The following is a 16,270-nucleotide window of genomic DNA, read 5'->3' as shown; positions in this document are numbered from 1 at the left end:
ATCATATCATGCAAAGGTAGTTGCCAAGCAATTTGTACGAGATATTTCATAGTCAAAGAAACTAAACTTCAGCAGAAAACAGAGTGTCCCAATATCACGTTCTAACCTACCTAAACATCCATTACATTCATATACACATCATCATCATCATCATCATCATCATCAAACCAAAATTGTAAATATCAATGTATAATCTACTACCACAACATCATCATCTCTCATAGACTTAAGGAATTTCAATAATTTCTATGGTAACATACATAGTTATCATGCACTTATCTACATAAGAAAAACATCTATCGCCATAATCCAACAGCAGTTCACTTCAAAAATAAGTTCTCTTGTCTTATATTTCATAGGCATGGCTTATAAAATCAGCATAAAATCTTACCACCTCTTCCAACAAAAATCTTTCTTGCTCTATCATATTTTACTGGTACACAGTGGCAAACTACTACATGTTGAATCTTAGTGAGAAAAATGGATATCATTTTTGAAAATACTGGTTACTAAAAAAATGAAACTGGTGTTGTTTTCTTTTCCCACACTGTAAGTTAAGATATAGTCTTGTGTCTCACATGTCGCACACTGTATACCCTAGGATAGTAGAAGAAACATAACTGCTCTTACTATCTAGATAGGATAGTAGAAGCGGAGTGATTCCAGAAAATAAATATGAAGTCACTGGCTGGGTCAAGGCACCACATGCCACATGGTGTATCTACGAAAGTACCACAGATCCCTACCTGTTAAATTTCACCACAAAATTACTGAAAAAATGTTTCTGAGATTCTGCCTTGACTATACAGTGCACAGAATGTAGTCACAACTATTTTAACTCTTTGAATCACCTTTTTAATTTGTAATTCACAATGGATATAAGAATTTAAAAAAAATGTTCAAATATTCAGTGATAACAGATCTGAGAATAAATTTCTTTGTATTAGTTATTTCACTTTCACTGGGTTAAAGTATTCACCATAGGATTTACTTAAGTATACAGTATGATGTTAACTGTGTAATGTAAGATACATTTCAAATAAATTTCCAATGGTGTGTCAAATATCAAAGTACAAATATCATGATGATAATTGGGTAATTAAGATTGTCTGTACGATTTTAGCTGTGTAACATTCCTAAGTCCAAATAATCTCTTGGACTTTGGATATACAAGTCTGTATGCATTTGGATGTGGTTTTTCAACAATTTCAAATGGTCCTGCATAAATATCAAAGAATTTTTAATTTCATTATTTAGAGCTTTAGATTTGGTGTAACTTTTTGTCAAAACTAGATCTCCAATTTTGAATCCTGTGTTTTTTATGTGTTTGTCATGCCATTTCTTTCTTTTCTTATAATAGTCATTCATGGTTCATCTAACTACTTCCTCTCTTTCAGCTGATGTTACGCTTGTACATGCTGGAAACTCTATAAGTTCTTTAATTAAGCAGTGTGGCTTTTGATCAAACATGACCTCGTAAGGAGAGTATCCTGTGGTAGTATGTTGTAGGCTATTCATAATATCTTCAAAATCACTGATATAATTTAACCAGTTAGTATGATCTTTATGACAGTAAGTTCTACATAATCTTCCAATTTCCCTCATGTAACACTCAGTTGGGCTACATTTTGGTGAATAAGATGAAATTAGGATATGTCTGATATAATATTCTTCTACAAATTCCTTCTAGGACTTTGAAGTAGAGTGACTTCCATTGTATGATAAAATTGCTTTTGGTATGACCACTTTAATAAAGTAGTCTTTCACAAATTTGGTTGCTATTTTCTTTCTAGCTGCTTTCTTTAAATGATAAAATTTTACATATTTTGAAAATAAATCTACAATAACCAAAATATACTGAAACCTTTGTTTAGCTCTTGGAAGTTGGCCATACAAATCTATTCCCACTAAATCCAACTGTTTATGAGGTATCACATTTTGTAAAAGACCCTTGTTGGTTTTGTTATTAACTTTTGTTCTTTGGCATCGATTATAACTGGTAAGTAAAGTCCTAACCCTCCTGGACATGTTATGAAAATATATACATTCTTGGATTTTTTAAATACATTTAAATGCATCACAGTATCCGAAACTTTCATGTGTATATTTTGTTAAAGTATTGATGTAAGAATCTGGCCAGCAAACTTTTCATACATCACTGTCTGGGTAGTGTCTATAAAACAGAATACCTTTGAAGACTTGGTAGTTAGTACATTTGTACCTTCTCATGACCTTTCTTCCCTAAACAACTTTTAACAAGCTTCCAATGATCATCACCATTTTGGTATCTTCTCAATTGATTACATATTTTCCTAATTTCCTTTTCGTCTTTCACATCTTTAAAGTACATTATTTTGAAATCCTCTCCTTGACTATCATTTTCACTATCATTTAATTTCCCACTGGCATTCTTGACAGAGCATCAGCAATACATTTTCCTTTCCTTTTATGAAATGAACTGTATATCTAAACTGCTGTAAGAACATTGACCACCTGGTAATTCTCCCATGTTACAATTTACATTCCTGTATGTAATTTAATGCTTTATGATCTGTATAGACTTTGACTTCATGTCCAAACAAATAATTTTTAAATTTTTTGAATCCCCATCCTACTGCCAAAAGTTCCTTTTCTGTAATCAATAAATTCTCTCATGTTTTTGTAAGCTTCTACTTGCAAATGCTATAGAATGATGTTCTATTTCCTGATTGATTTCCTTTCCTTGGAACAAATGTACCCCCAAACCATAATCACAACTGTCGGTCATCAAGCAAAATGGTAATGATAAATCAGGTCTATAAAGGATTTCACTTTCTATCAATTCTTTCTTAATTTCCTCAAAAGCTAATTGACACTCATCAGACCAATCCCACACTGCATTCTTTCTTAACAGGTTATTTAAACATGGTGCATTAAGAGCTTGTGTTTTCATATATTTTCAATAAAAGTTCACTAATCCAAAATATGACTTCAAATCTTTTTTATTCCTGGGTTTTGGGACTTTTGCAAAGGCCTCAATCTTTTCTCCATCAGGCAGAATCTCTTTTTCACTTATCCAATGGCCAAGAAATTTTAATTGCTTCATTGCAAATTTACATTTTTCTAATTTTAGTGTCATACCTTCCTCTCTCATTTTCTCTCCAATTTCCTTTAAAATTTGTTTATTCTCTTCCCAGGTCTTGCTTGATACTAAAATATATCCACATATATGATTAATTTTTCGAAGAGTTCTTTACCCCTAATGAATTCTGCTGCAGATACATTTAAACCAAATGGTACAGCACAGCACTGAAAACTTTTTCCATTAAACAAAAATGCAGTGTACTTCTTATAATCTCTCTCCAGTTAAATATGATGAAACCCAGAAATTAAGTCTATGCTAGTCATATACTTTACATTTTCAAACTTGTTAAGCAGTTCATCTATACTTTCAGGATGGTCACTTTCTCTCTCTAAGTATCTATTTAGATGTCTTGAATCAAGAACTAATCGAATACTCCCATCTTGTTTTGAAACCACCACTAATGGGTTATTGGCTCAAATGGTTCAAATGGCTCTGAGCACTATGGGACTCAACTGCTGTGGTCATAAGTCCCCTAGAACTTAGAACTACTTAAACCTAACTAACCTAAGGACAGCACACAACACCCAGCCATCACGAGGCAGAGAAAATCCCTGACCCCGCCGGGAATCGAACCCGGGAACCCGGGCGTGGGAAGCGAGAACGCTACCGCACGACCACGAGATGCGGGCAAGGGTTATTGTATGAACTACAACTTCTTTCTATTATTTACCACCTTTCCATTTTCTGAAGCTCTGTATCCACTTCTTTTCTTTTGCAGATGGGAATAGCATATGGTTTAATGAAGAATGGACCGTGCATTTTTAATTTCAGTTTACATTGATACCCTTTTGCTCTCCCAGGTTTTACATCAAATATGTCATTATAATCTCACAACAAATCCTCAAGTTCTCTTCTGTTCTCTACATCAAGGCTTTCAGTTTCAGATACTTTTTTAGCTACCAGTTCACTGCAGAAGCCAACACTGTTATCATTAATACAAAATTCTTCCCCTTCATCACAATAACCATCACTGTTAGTCTCTTGCACCCCCCTAATCAGATTACTTTGGCCATGATCTTCCATTTCAATAATACCTTCCCCATGAATTCCACTTTTTGGTTCAACAAATGTCATTTTCATGTTAGCCCAGTTATATTAACTTTTGCCTTAACTATCCGGTTCATACCCAATACCAAGTTTTCATTCAAATCATCAATTACTAAACATCCTTGTACAAATTGCCCATCATTAATTTTAAATTCTAGTAAGACTTGTCTGGTAATCAATTAACTACTTTTTCCTGTTGTGCCTTTTACCCTTACCCCTGTTACTGGAAATTCTGTGAAATTCTCATTATTTTTAATCCTATCTCTTAGCTTCTTTGATCATCCTGTAATTGGGCTACCTGTGTCCAGAAGACAGTTTCCCATCCAATCAGAAATTTGTACTACAATATATGGACTTCCAAGTTCTTTACCAATTTCATTGGCTTCATTTTCAAATAACAGATCGTCCCCTATATTCCAGAAATTCACCCCTTTGTCAAAATCATGTCTTTCTTCTACTGTTTCTACACATCCACTGATTATTTTTCTTTAGATAACTGTTTTAGATTTTCAAAACAACTTTCCTTCACTAATTACACATTTTGACAATTTTAAATCTTTCACTATTTTATCACTGATCAAATTTTCTCTCTCATTTTCATTAATACATTCACACACAATATCACTAACATCTACCAGCAAAATTAAACTATCATGTACTTTTCTACTTTTTTCAAAATCATCACTCAAGCTTACATCAGAGTTTCTAGAATCATTCAGCATACAATCATCAACCTTAACTTCTGCATATACCATTCCATCCAATTCTGTGAGCAATACAGTATCATCAACCTCATCATCATCAGAAACATTATCATCACACTTAGTATCATTCTCAACACTAAATTCATTTCCCTCTTCACACACTTCTTCAAATACACCAATAACTTCAACACTATCATCATTCTGTTCTACCACATCATCATCTTTTTCCTGTTTATTGCTTACTGAAAATTTATCTGGGATAACACTGTCATCTTCACTTTCATTTCTAAGTACATGATCATCAGCTTCCATACATATAACACCAATATCAGTTCTTTCACTCAATTCACAATCAACATTTTAACTAAACCATACTCATCAGATCTGTTCACATCACTATCAGTAACTACCGTTACATGACTACTATCAAAGAAATTTGTCGAAATGTTTTCCTCTATTTGAAATTCAGATTTTCTTTTCCTTTTATGTTCATTTTTGTTTTCAGATAAAAAAATTCTCCAAAAATTCCCTATCAAAATTCATTCTGTTCACTTCAGGTTGTCTTCTGGATACATAGTTTTGGTGTGCCCTGTTTGCTCTACCCCTTCCCTTTCTGAAATCACCACAATGTGCCTGATTATAAACACCATTTCTATTTGCCTCACTCCACCAGACTCTGAAAGAGGCAGGCCATAGTTTTCCAGACCATTCCTTCTGTTATCAAAATTGTTACCATCATTTCCTTGACCTTGTCCCCACTACCCATTTCTTGGTTCAAAATTTCTGTTCTCTGGTCTCTGCCTGTCATTTCTTTCCCCATTTCTTCTGTCATCATTTCTGAATCTACTCTCCCCTCCTATCCCTATGTTCAAAATGATCAATGAAAGCTCTGTTGTTTCTACTTCCACTGCCATCTTGCCTGTCATTATACCTTTCATTTCATTCCCAGGCTAAGTCTAATTTGTCAACATATCTCAAAAATTCCTCAATAGTGTCATCAGGCCCATAGAACAGACTCCACTGTACTCTTTGTGGCAAACATCTTTTCAAAGCATCAATTTGAATCATCTCATCTAGTGGCTTGTATAAATGCACCAATGTTTTTAACTGCTGTTCACAAAATGTTTTCATTCGATTACAACCTTGCTTGAAATTTGGATCATTTAAGAACTCAGACTTGATTCTGGCTTGTCTAGTTTGCGACCAAAATTTATTCATAAAAGCACATTCAACTTCACAAAAAGTCATGTCAGGTTTGATCATCTGGTTAGCCCACAAGAGAGCCTCGCCATCCAGGAATTTTTTAATGAATTTAATTTTTAAATTGTCACTCATGCTACTTTCAAAATTGTCTTTAATTTGAAACATTAAGTTGACAGGATGTATATTCCCTTCCCCTGAAAAGGTTTGATATTGATATTATTCCAAAATTGATCGAAATTGCTGAAAGATTTCATAGTAACAATGTCCTCAATTTCCTGAATTTTTGAACTGAAATTTGAACTTCACCCTAAACATGTACCTACATCTTCTTTTACATCTGTCACAATTTTGCTAAAGTTTTGTATACTTTTATCGGTCTTGGTATTTTTTCACTGCATCTTTGTTAAACATTTTTAAATGCTGAAAATCTGAGGTTGCAAATTTTTCAAAACTATCATCTTTTCTTTCTACAGAATCTAAACTTCCTTCAAAATTTTGCAGTTCATGTTTTAAAGTAGAAATTTCGCCCTCTGTAACTGATGTGTTTTTGGTATTTTTGTCTACTTATACCCAACATTTTTCTAAGCTCTCTTTTGTTTCACATTTAATTTCTTTTCAATAGAGTCAAGTTAAGGATCAAAAGGTATTTATGTTCGTCAATTGACTTCTTCTGTTCCTCTATTAGTTGAACTAATCCATCAAAAACAGATGCACTTGACTTGAACCCACAAAAAGGTGAACCTACACTTACATTATTGTGGTCACTGTTCTCCCCAATTCCGTTGTTTCGATTAACTACATTATCTTCATCATAGATTAATGAGCAAATACTTGCGTCATTATCATTTATTTCCTCCCCACTAACATTTGCACCATTCTGATTATTTATTGCGCCATTCTGACTATTTACGTCAACCTCCCTGTTGTCTTCCATATTAACAAAGCTAGTGAAATTTTTTCAAAAAAAAAAAAAAAAATGTACTTACAGTACTTTTCTTCTTCTGTGCTTTTTGATTATTGCAGTTTACCTTGTTTTTGGTGTTTATCATTACATTCTTCATATTGTAGTGCTGCTGATAACCATCTCGTTGTTTTCTTCAACTTTCAAATACTATACAGAATTACAAACTTTTTCTGGAACAAAATGTAAAATTAATTCACAGAATCATGACATATCCCAGCTCCTCCACCAGATGTGAAATTATTATTAAAATTCTTATAATTTTGTAGGATGTACTCACCCAACTGCTTTTTATCTGCTGCTGCCACAAGCATTCTGTTCTTTCATGTCCACTGTAACTTGGTTTTTACACCAAGAATGATGAATACTAACATTACGTTTCAGAACCTTTATTCTATATCATGCCATAATTATTATGTTACATTGACAAAACTCAAAAATACTGAGATGCTTACAACACTGACATACATCTTACTTAAGCAATTACATGCTTCTTGCACAAAATCTCATAAGACACTGACATAAAATACTAATGTGGCTGCCTCTTTATATATAATTCCAAACAATCCTTGGTACTGTTATAAAGGGTTTTTGAATAAAATTACAATTAAAACTGTTGCCTCAAAATTAATACATATCTCAAAAGTTGCACTGGCTCTTATAGAGCAAATACATATATGGATTTTCAAGCATATGACAATTTAGGAGTGTGCAAATACTCAAAATATTAAATATTAAGAATACTTTTAATATTTTTATAAATTGCAAAAGATACATGGTTTGGAAAATGTTCCTACCAATTACAGGACCTATACACTTAAATACAATTATAATTTAGTAACCAGTTTCATTGCAATAATTCTACAAGCACAGATCCACCTTTTGTTTACATGAGTGATTCCTGTTTATTACAAATTGGATCAAAAAATATATGTTTTAAATGGGTTTCAGCGGACTGTTACATCTCAAACTCCTGAAGATAGACTTTGACTGTGGATATTGTATCACAGACACAGTCCCTTTGACTGTTCAGAGATGTCACTAAACCCACCCAAACATGTAAACAACCACGCATGAGCAATGCCTATTAGACAGAGGAGGGTCCAACAGCTGATCAGTTCCAGTCATTCCTCCAGGAAGGAGTTACATGGCTCGTGTTGTCTGTAGTTCAACCACGCCTAGATGCTCAATACACTGTTTGATCACGTCCGCATTGTTACTTTGTGCCAGACTCTCAACAAGGGAAATGTTCAGATGTCTCAGAGTGAACCAAAGCAATGTTGACATTGAGGAGATACAGAGAGACAGGAACTGTCAATGACATGCCTCGCTCAGACCGCCCAAGGGCTACTACTGCAGTTGCTGACCGCTACCTATGGATTATGGCTTGGAGGAATCCTGACAGCAATGCCACCATGTTGAATAATGCTTTTCATCCAGCCACAAGACATCATGTTATGACTCAAACTGTGCACAATAGGCTGCGTAACAAGGTGGAGGTTCCCAGCTGTTTTGAGTATGCCGCCAGTGATCATGTAAGACGCCATAATGGCTGTACTATACGTGAATGTCATCTTCTGACCGATATTGCAACCATACAAGCAGCATATTGGCGAAGCATTCATCTTCATGAGCAACAATTCATGACTGACATCACTCGACTAGAGTGGCCAGCATATTCTCCAGACATGAACCCTACAGAACATGCCTCGGATAGATTGAAAAGGGCTGTTTATGGGTGATGTGACCCACCAAATACTCTGAGGGATCTATGCCAAATTGCCATTGAGGAGTGGAACAATCTGAACCAACAGTGCCTTGATGAACTTGTGGATAGTGTGCCATGATGAATAAAGCCATGCATCAATGCAAGAGAACATGCTACTAGGTGTTAGAGGTACCAGTGTGTACAGCAATTTGGACCACCAGCTCTCAAGGTCTCACTGTATGGTGGTACAACATGCAACGTGTGGTTATCATGAGCAATAAAAAGAGCAAAAATGATGTTTATGTTGATCTCTATTCAAGTTTTCTGTACAGGTTTCGGAACTCTCAGAACCAAGGTGATGCAATACTTTTTTTGATGTTTGTAATTTCGGATTGTTGAATCAAAAAGGTGGCATCCATGTGCATACTAATAACATAAAAAATAGTGTATTGCATATAATTTTGAAATATGCTTACTGATTATGTACAAAAGTAATCTACTTTGAAAATACTAAGAAGATAATGGTTAGGCTTTTGAGAGACAATATATTTTGTATACTTGTTGTCAGATTTGGTTCTTGGGACACAACACATTTTCAGACATACCAAAGCAGTTATATCAAAGCTAATGAGTTCTGAATCTTGTCCCTCTTGGAAAAATTTATGTGGATACCCTTGGTCAAAACCTTATAGTCACTGATTTCCTCCTCTAACTGATTTAAAAAGTTTGTGTCTCTTAGTTACTAGGAGACCTAAGAAGGCACACTCACAGGTCAGTACTCCAAATGCTTGAAGTGATTTTCACAGATGCCCAGAACACTCTTACAAAAGTCCCTGTTTATAGCCTCAGTTTTAATCATGTTGCTGACAATCTATAACAGGGAAATTGAAGTGCTTCTTGAGCCAAAATAAGTTCAGTAGTAGTGTAAGAGGTACAGAGGTGAGTGGATGTCCTAGGGTTTACCAGTACACTACAAACAATGCTCCATCATCACATGGTGCCTGAGCTTAACAGACAAACAACTGCACCATGACCTAAGAGTGAAATTAAAAATTAAATTAACTTTTCCAGACTTCATCAGTGTATGCTTCAGTATATCAATGTTAACATCATAAGGTCCCAGAATGATCAAATGATTATGTTAGGCAAAATATATCATGTTGAGAAAAAAAGTGACATTGAGTAATAAGAATACAAAGCTAAAATTGTTCAGAATATGCAAATGTAAGTCACAATCAAAAGTTACAAGTCTCAACTTGATCAGAGCAAATATTTTGATCAAAACTGACATTTTTGCAAAAAATTAGAGCCGATGAGTATTAGACTCAGAAAGCTGAAAATTCATATGTAACTTCAGTTACATGTAAAAACATTAAATATGTAAGACAAGTAAGCTATATCTATTAGTTTACAAGTTATTTACTAAAAACAGAATTTGGAATGAAAATATCCTTATTCATGATAGATTAAGTACCATATAGTAATATAATAAAATAAAATAGTAATAAAAAGGTCTAATCACAGCAAGTGATTACATTCATGAAATAATACAGCTGTACCATATTCCAAGACTGCATTGTAAATAACTATGGTTACAAGGAATCTTAAAGAAGCAGTTCAGAGCTCATGTTCTACTGTTGGTTTGATTCTGAAAATTCTAGATGGCAACATTTGAATGCAGTTCAGCAAAAACTTTTTCAGTCCCTAAAGCAAACTTAATTCTGTGTCTATAAAAACTAAGAAGACTGTAAATTTTTAAGTGACAGAGTTATTAATTAATATGTGTTCAAGATAGGAACCATTTAGATCCTGCTGTCTGTACCTATGGCAATTGATAGTAGATGTTCTGTTTGGCAGTCTGCTGCACCCATATGTAAATATGGCCAAAGAGGCAGTGAGAAGAAACACTTCACACTGATATATCAAACTGTATGCATCAGTCAAACGTCTTCTTGCATTGTGCCTCAGACAATGCCAGAGCTGGGCAGTCTTGAAAGCACTTTTGGTAAATGTAGGAAGTGACCTTGTGAGGACTGTACACCATCCTGGATTGTTTAGATTTCACAGAAGTAACTGTCAGTGTGCCACCTGTAATGAAGACAAAACTGCATGGCAAGTGGTGAGATTATTTTCCACTTTTAAGGTAAGAAGTTAACTTTTGGTGATTAGAAGATGAACTGATAGGCCACTTTACTTGGAACTTCCTGTAGAGGTCACCTCTTAACTGTTAATAGTGCTGTTTCCAATAGAAATATTATTGTTATCATTAGAGATATTAGTATATTTTGTATATTTGAACTTTTACAGAATATATTTAACAGTTAAAACTCAAGAACCTTTATTTACAGTCACAGTTCCTGATCCTACTGAATAAATAACAACTAGGAACATCTTCCTTCAGTGGGCACAAAGAGTCATGTGGACTTGCAGACTGGAAATTATGGTCAGTATGTTCTTCATTGCTTTCTTGCTGACCGCAAAAATAGTTTTCAGTCCCTTATAAATGGCATATGTAGGTGTAAAGCATGCACAGACAATTTAAGTGCCTTTTTATAATCACATAATGAAACACAGACCATTTCATTATTACCTGGTTTTAATTGGCCAGGAAACTGAACTATAAAAGTGACCAATACAAAATAGGGAACTCGGTACGTACTAACAGGATACTGAAGTGAAGTATGCAGAAACTAGTGCAAGAACAGTGTTAAGATTTTCTCCTGAGTGTGGAAACTAAATTATGAATGTTATCCACTGTGATCTTGAACGTTATGAAAGGAGATAAGAAGATGACACTACATCATGGTTACCACTGGTGCTGAGGTTAGAAGAACATGCATCATGACAGAGCTGCATGGACCTGCAAGCTACCTACAAGCTGTCTCACACACTCACCTGTGCCCAGGTGCCTCCCCCCCCCCCTCCCCTCCTCCTAACCAAGAACTACTGCAACAGGCAATACCCACCACCATCGCCATCGCCATAGCTTCTGCTGCTGTCTGCATTATGTTGAATCACATTTGATGGTACGCCCTGTTGGTATTTTTCAAGCAATTAAGAATATTTAAAGTGTCTGTTAACTGCTTCTAACAGGTTATTAAAAATGGTATCTAATAATAAAGATGGTGTGAAATTTGTGATAGAACCAGTCTCTGATGATGACTCTCCAGAATTAGAAATTGAAATTAACAAGGATGGTGCCTTCAAAGTAATAAATTCAAAATCTGGAAGTGATTTGTGAAAAATAGAATCAGGTATCTTTCAATCTCACAACAAAGTTAGAGCCATATTCTGATGATGATGTAACTGAAATTTAAGTCGAAAAAAGAAAATGTTGAATTAATAGAGGTATCAGATAATGAAATTGAATTTCTGAAATTCAGCCAAGTCAGGGAATACTAGAAGCTACTTTAAAACTGGTTTAAATGCCAAGTGGCTGGGTAGACACACCAAGCTGGATGCAATTACTGTTTTATAAAGTTCAGTCACGTCAAGGATACTAGTAAAGAACTAAAGGATAATAGTAAAGAACTAAAGGATGAAATGATCTCAAAACTGAATAGCTTAAATTAGAAAACTGGTTCAACCACCATGATCTGCAAGACAAAGTAGGGAAACAACTAACTAAATTGCACAGTACTTTCAGAACTGAAATTGGTGAAGTTTGTAAAGATTTCAAACACACAGATGATTTTATGGAAGAGAGGTTGTCAGAAAGAACTGGCAATGAATCCAAACTTTGCTTTAATCAGTTTGAGGAAGAAACTAATCAATTAAGTGTTTTTCAGAAGGATATTAAGAAAGTAAACTCTGTGGGAAATTGTGTGATAATGTTGATAAAAATTTTCTGACAGAGTGGAGGCAGTAGAACTACAAGTAGAAGAACTAAATGCTACTATTCCTAACATAGAAAACAGAGTAACCTCAGGTAGCTCTTGTAATACTACTGTACAGCATGTTGCTTCAGTTGGTGCAGCTTTTATCACACGTCAATTTTTACATTTTGATCCAGACAAACAAATTCAGTGTTAGAGTTCTGGAATGATTTTGAGGATGTTTTACCAAATGCGTGGTCAGAACATAAGAAAAGTTCTTTCATAAGAAGTCATTTGTGAGGAGATGCTTTGTGATGGTCAGTTGATGAAAAGATTAGATGGATGCAAAACTCTTTTTGAATTTAAAACTGCACTTTTTAATGAGTACTGGTCACACAACAAACTAAATGATTCCACGATGAGATTTTCACTCTGCAGCGGAGTGTGCGCTGATATGAAACTTCCTGGCAGATTAAAACTGTGTGCCCAACCGAGACTCGAACTCGGGACTTTTGCCTTTCGCGGGCAAAGTAAAGCTGTGAGTACCGGGTGTGAGTCGTGCTTCGGTAGCTCAGGTGGTAGAGCACTTGCCCGCGAAAGGCAAAGGTCCTGAGTTCAAGTCTCGGTCAGGCACACAGTTTTAATCTGCCAGGAAGTTTCAAACAAAATGATGTTTTGAGAGAAATTTGTTGTGATAAAAGTTTGGTCCAGGTTGTGAATCAGCTAAAGAGTTTTCTAGCAAGTGGGTTTCATGGCTGCCACATCTGACAGGAAAGATGAAACCACTAGAAGGTAAGCTGCCTTAGTATTGGCAGAAAAGAATCATTTCCTCACCCAGGGATAACATAGGTAGGTTCACTGAGTACCTAGAGCAAGTGGAAAGAGTAGTTGCTGTTGAGGAGGAGATGCAGAATAATAATAGGCCCTCTAACAGTCATATAAACAACAGAAATGATGACAATTGGAATGTGACTGTTAGAATCATGGAAGCTCAGAATACATGATCAAATTAGTATAGTCAAGGCATTAGCAGAGGAAGAGGAAGTAAACAGCTACTGCACTTTTGTAATGATTATTATGATGAAGACAGCAATATAAATAACATACTGTTGAGAGAAGATGGGAGCAGGATGCTACCTATCTGATTCTGAATTGGATGAACACAACAGGCCATGTGCAACCTGATAACAGGGATGATGAAATAGGAACAGACAGTGACAGTAACATGCTAAGCCATTCTCATTATCTAGTTGACAGCATTTTGGACACATTAGAAACATGGGACAAGAAGGAAATAGAAAATGCTACAGATAATAGGGAAGAACAACAACTGATTCATATGAGGGAGAAGATGAAGTAAAGACTTACATCTTCAACACTAACAGTGATCTGAAGGCTATAGTTTTGGTGGAGGAAATAGACTCAGTTTTCCAAGATGCTGAGGAGGAGGAGTTGTTAGGTGAAGGGGGTAGCAATAATATTGGTCAGGGAACCTATTAGCTATATTGACTTCCCACAAACTGTAAAAGTTGATGACAGTATTATAGATAGCAATGTTGTGCAGGGATGCAGTTGCTCAGAAGTGGAGAGTAGTTTGGCTGATGTGCAGCAAACGAAAATTATGAAGTGTATTGATTTAAAATTGGTGGACAGGTTAGGAAAAGCAGTTGTGGATGTAGAGGCTGATGACCTCAAGAATAAGTATAAATGTACTTGCAGCTGAACAAAATTACTTTAGCTGGAGACAGATTGAAAAAGATTTTTAGAAGACTTTCATGAGAAACCTGTTCAAACTTTCATAACTCACCCTATTATAAAAACTAACATCTCAGGAATAACAGTTTGTGCTCTTCTTGATAGTGGCAGCAAACAATTGCTTTGACCCAAGCATTCTTCAATTCTATTGCTAATAAGAATGAGTTAACTGTCAAGAAAATAAGCAGTTTAAGAATAATGTGTTCTACAGGAAGAGTTCCTAGACCAGTACAGCATGAAGCTTTGATACCAACTGGTAAAGGTAACACAATAACAGTTCATCCTTACTTAACTGTGTGTGGTTTAAGTGTTGAAATGTTGATTTATACAGAACTTTTAACTGAATATCAAGGAAAGATTGAATTTGATGAGAGCCACTTAGTGTAATTTTCTGCATTCTTCTGTAGCACCACATTTCAAAAGATTCTATTTTCTTCTTGCCTAAACTAATTATCATCCAGAGAATGTTTTACGAAACGTGGGCTTCACCTTAACAGAAATGGAAAGGCCAGGTTAGGAAACTTAATAAGGGAAGCAATTAAATGCAATTACAAAGTGACAGCCACTGAACTGGGATGGTATGAATCTCCAATAGCAGAAACACCAGCAAAACCAGGAGCAGAACGCAAATGGACCATCCAAAAAACAGTAGCAACAGAGGAACCTACTACTGAACCAACATTAGCAGCAGCAGAACTAACAACAGAAGCAATAGTTACAGCATCAAAAACCAACCAACCAGAATCATTAGCAGTCACAGCAACATCAGAAGCAGTAGTTCCAACATCAATAACCAAGCAACCAGAATCACTGGCATTCACTGCAACAGCACACAGCAGCAGCAGTGGTAATAGGAGCAGTCATAATATCAGAAGAAGGCAGCCACCCTTGAGAAGCCAGGATTTTTGCTGGGGCAAAGCAGTGAACAACAGCACATAACAGGGAAAGAGATAAATGCTTGCAAGCAGAGGAATCTACAACAAGGATTTTTGGTACCTGGCCTCAGTTACAAGACTAACATAAGGCAGATACCTTCAGATACACCAACTTCCAAGTCTAACTGGCAACAGACTCACTCCACTGTCATCAACAGAAGAATAATCATGCCACCAGCTCATCTAAAGGATTTTTTAGCATCAGGTCTAAAGGGAAAGGCACCACCAAGATAAGTGAAAACAAATGCCTAACAGTGTTTCACCAAAACATTCAAGCCATAAAGAACAAAGCACAACAGCTAGAAGTAGAATTGGAAAATTTTGATAGCCAAATTTTGTGTATCACTGAACACTGGTGCAATTGGAAGGAAATTGAACACATTGCATTAACCTCATTTGACCTTGCATGTTACTATAGCAGAATCTCAATGAATGGTGGAGGTTCATGTATCTATGTAAAAAAAGGTATGTCATTTAAAGTTAGATATGATCTTTTAGATCTAGGTGAGGACAAACATTTCGAACTTTGTGCTGTTGAAATAATAGGACCTGGCATAGCAAAAAAATTAGTCATATTTTGTGTGTACCGCTCTCCCAGTGGAGACATTGATATATTCTTCTCAAAACTGAATCAAAGCTTAGACAAGGTTTCTGGACCAAAAGCAAATGTAATTATCTGTGATGACTTAAACATTAATATGATGAAGCCTGATAAGGCTAGCAACATATATGTGAATATTCTAAGCTGTTATGGAATATCCTCCCTTGTTAATTGTCCAACTAGAATAACGAAAGAATCCTCCTCGTCTATAGATCATGTAGCTACAGATATTGATAGTAAAAAATGTCATATTGTTGTCCAAAACCTGGGCCTATCAGACCACCTCTGCCAGATCTTAAAAAATAACATTCATGTAGAAACTCCTCCTAAACTTTGTACATACAAAAGAATGTTTTCCAAATCAGCCCTGTATCAGTTTAAATCCCAGCTAGAATATGAAGATTGGAGGGAAGTCTA

General features: G+C 35.5%; 1 protein-coding gene across 1 annotated transcript; it reads left to right on the top strand.

Moving 5' to 3' along the window:
- The first annotated feature begins 11,850 nt into the window (after window positions 1–11,850).
- LOC126157257 (anti-sigma-I factor RsgI4-like) lies at window positions 11,851–15,256 on the top strand. Its single transcript, XM_049916363.1, has 3 exons — window positions 11,851–11,977; window positions 13,732–13,918; window positions 14,815–15,256. The coding sequence occupies exons 1-3, from the start codon at window positions 11,851–11,853 to the stop codon at window positions 15,254–15,256; spliced, it is 756 nt and encodes a 251-aa protein (XP_049772320.1).
- The last annotated feature ends 1,014 nt before the right edge of the window (window positions 15,257–16,270 follow it).

The sequence above is a fragment of the Schistocerca cancellata genome, chromosome 2 (assembly GCF_023864275.1).
Source record: "Schistocerca cancellata isolate TAMUIC-IGC-003103 chromosome 2, iqSchCanc2.1, whole genome shotgun sequence".
Classification (NCBI taxonomy): Eukaryota; Metazoa; Arthropoda; class Insecta; order Orthoptera; family Acrididae; genus Schistocerca; species Schistocerca cancellata.
Note: the sequence above shows the minus strand (reverse complement) of the source record. Positions and strands in the feature narration are given on the sequence as shown.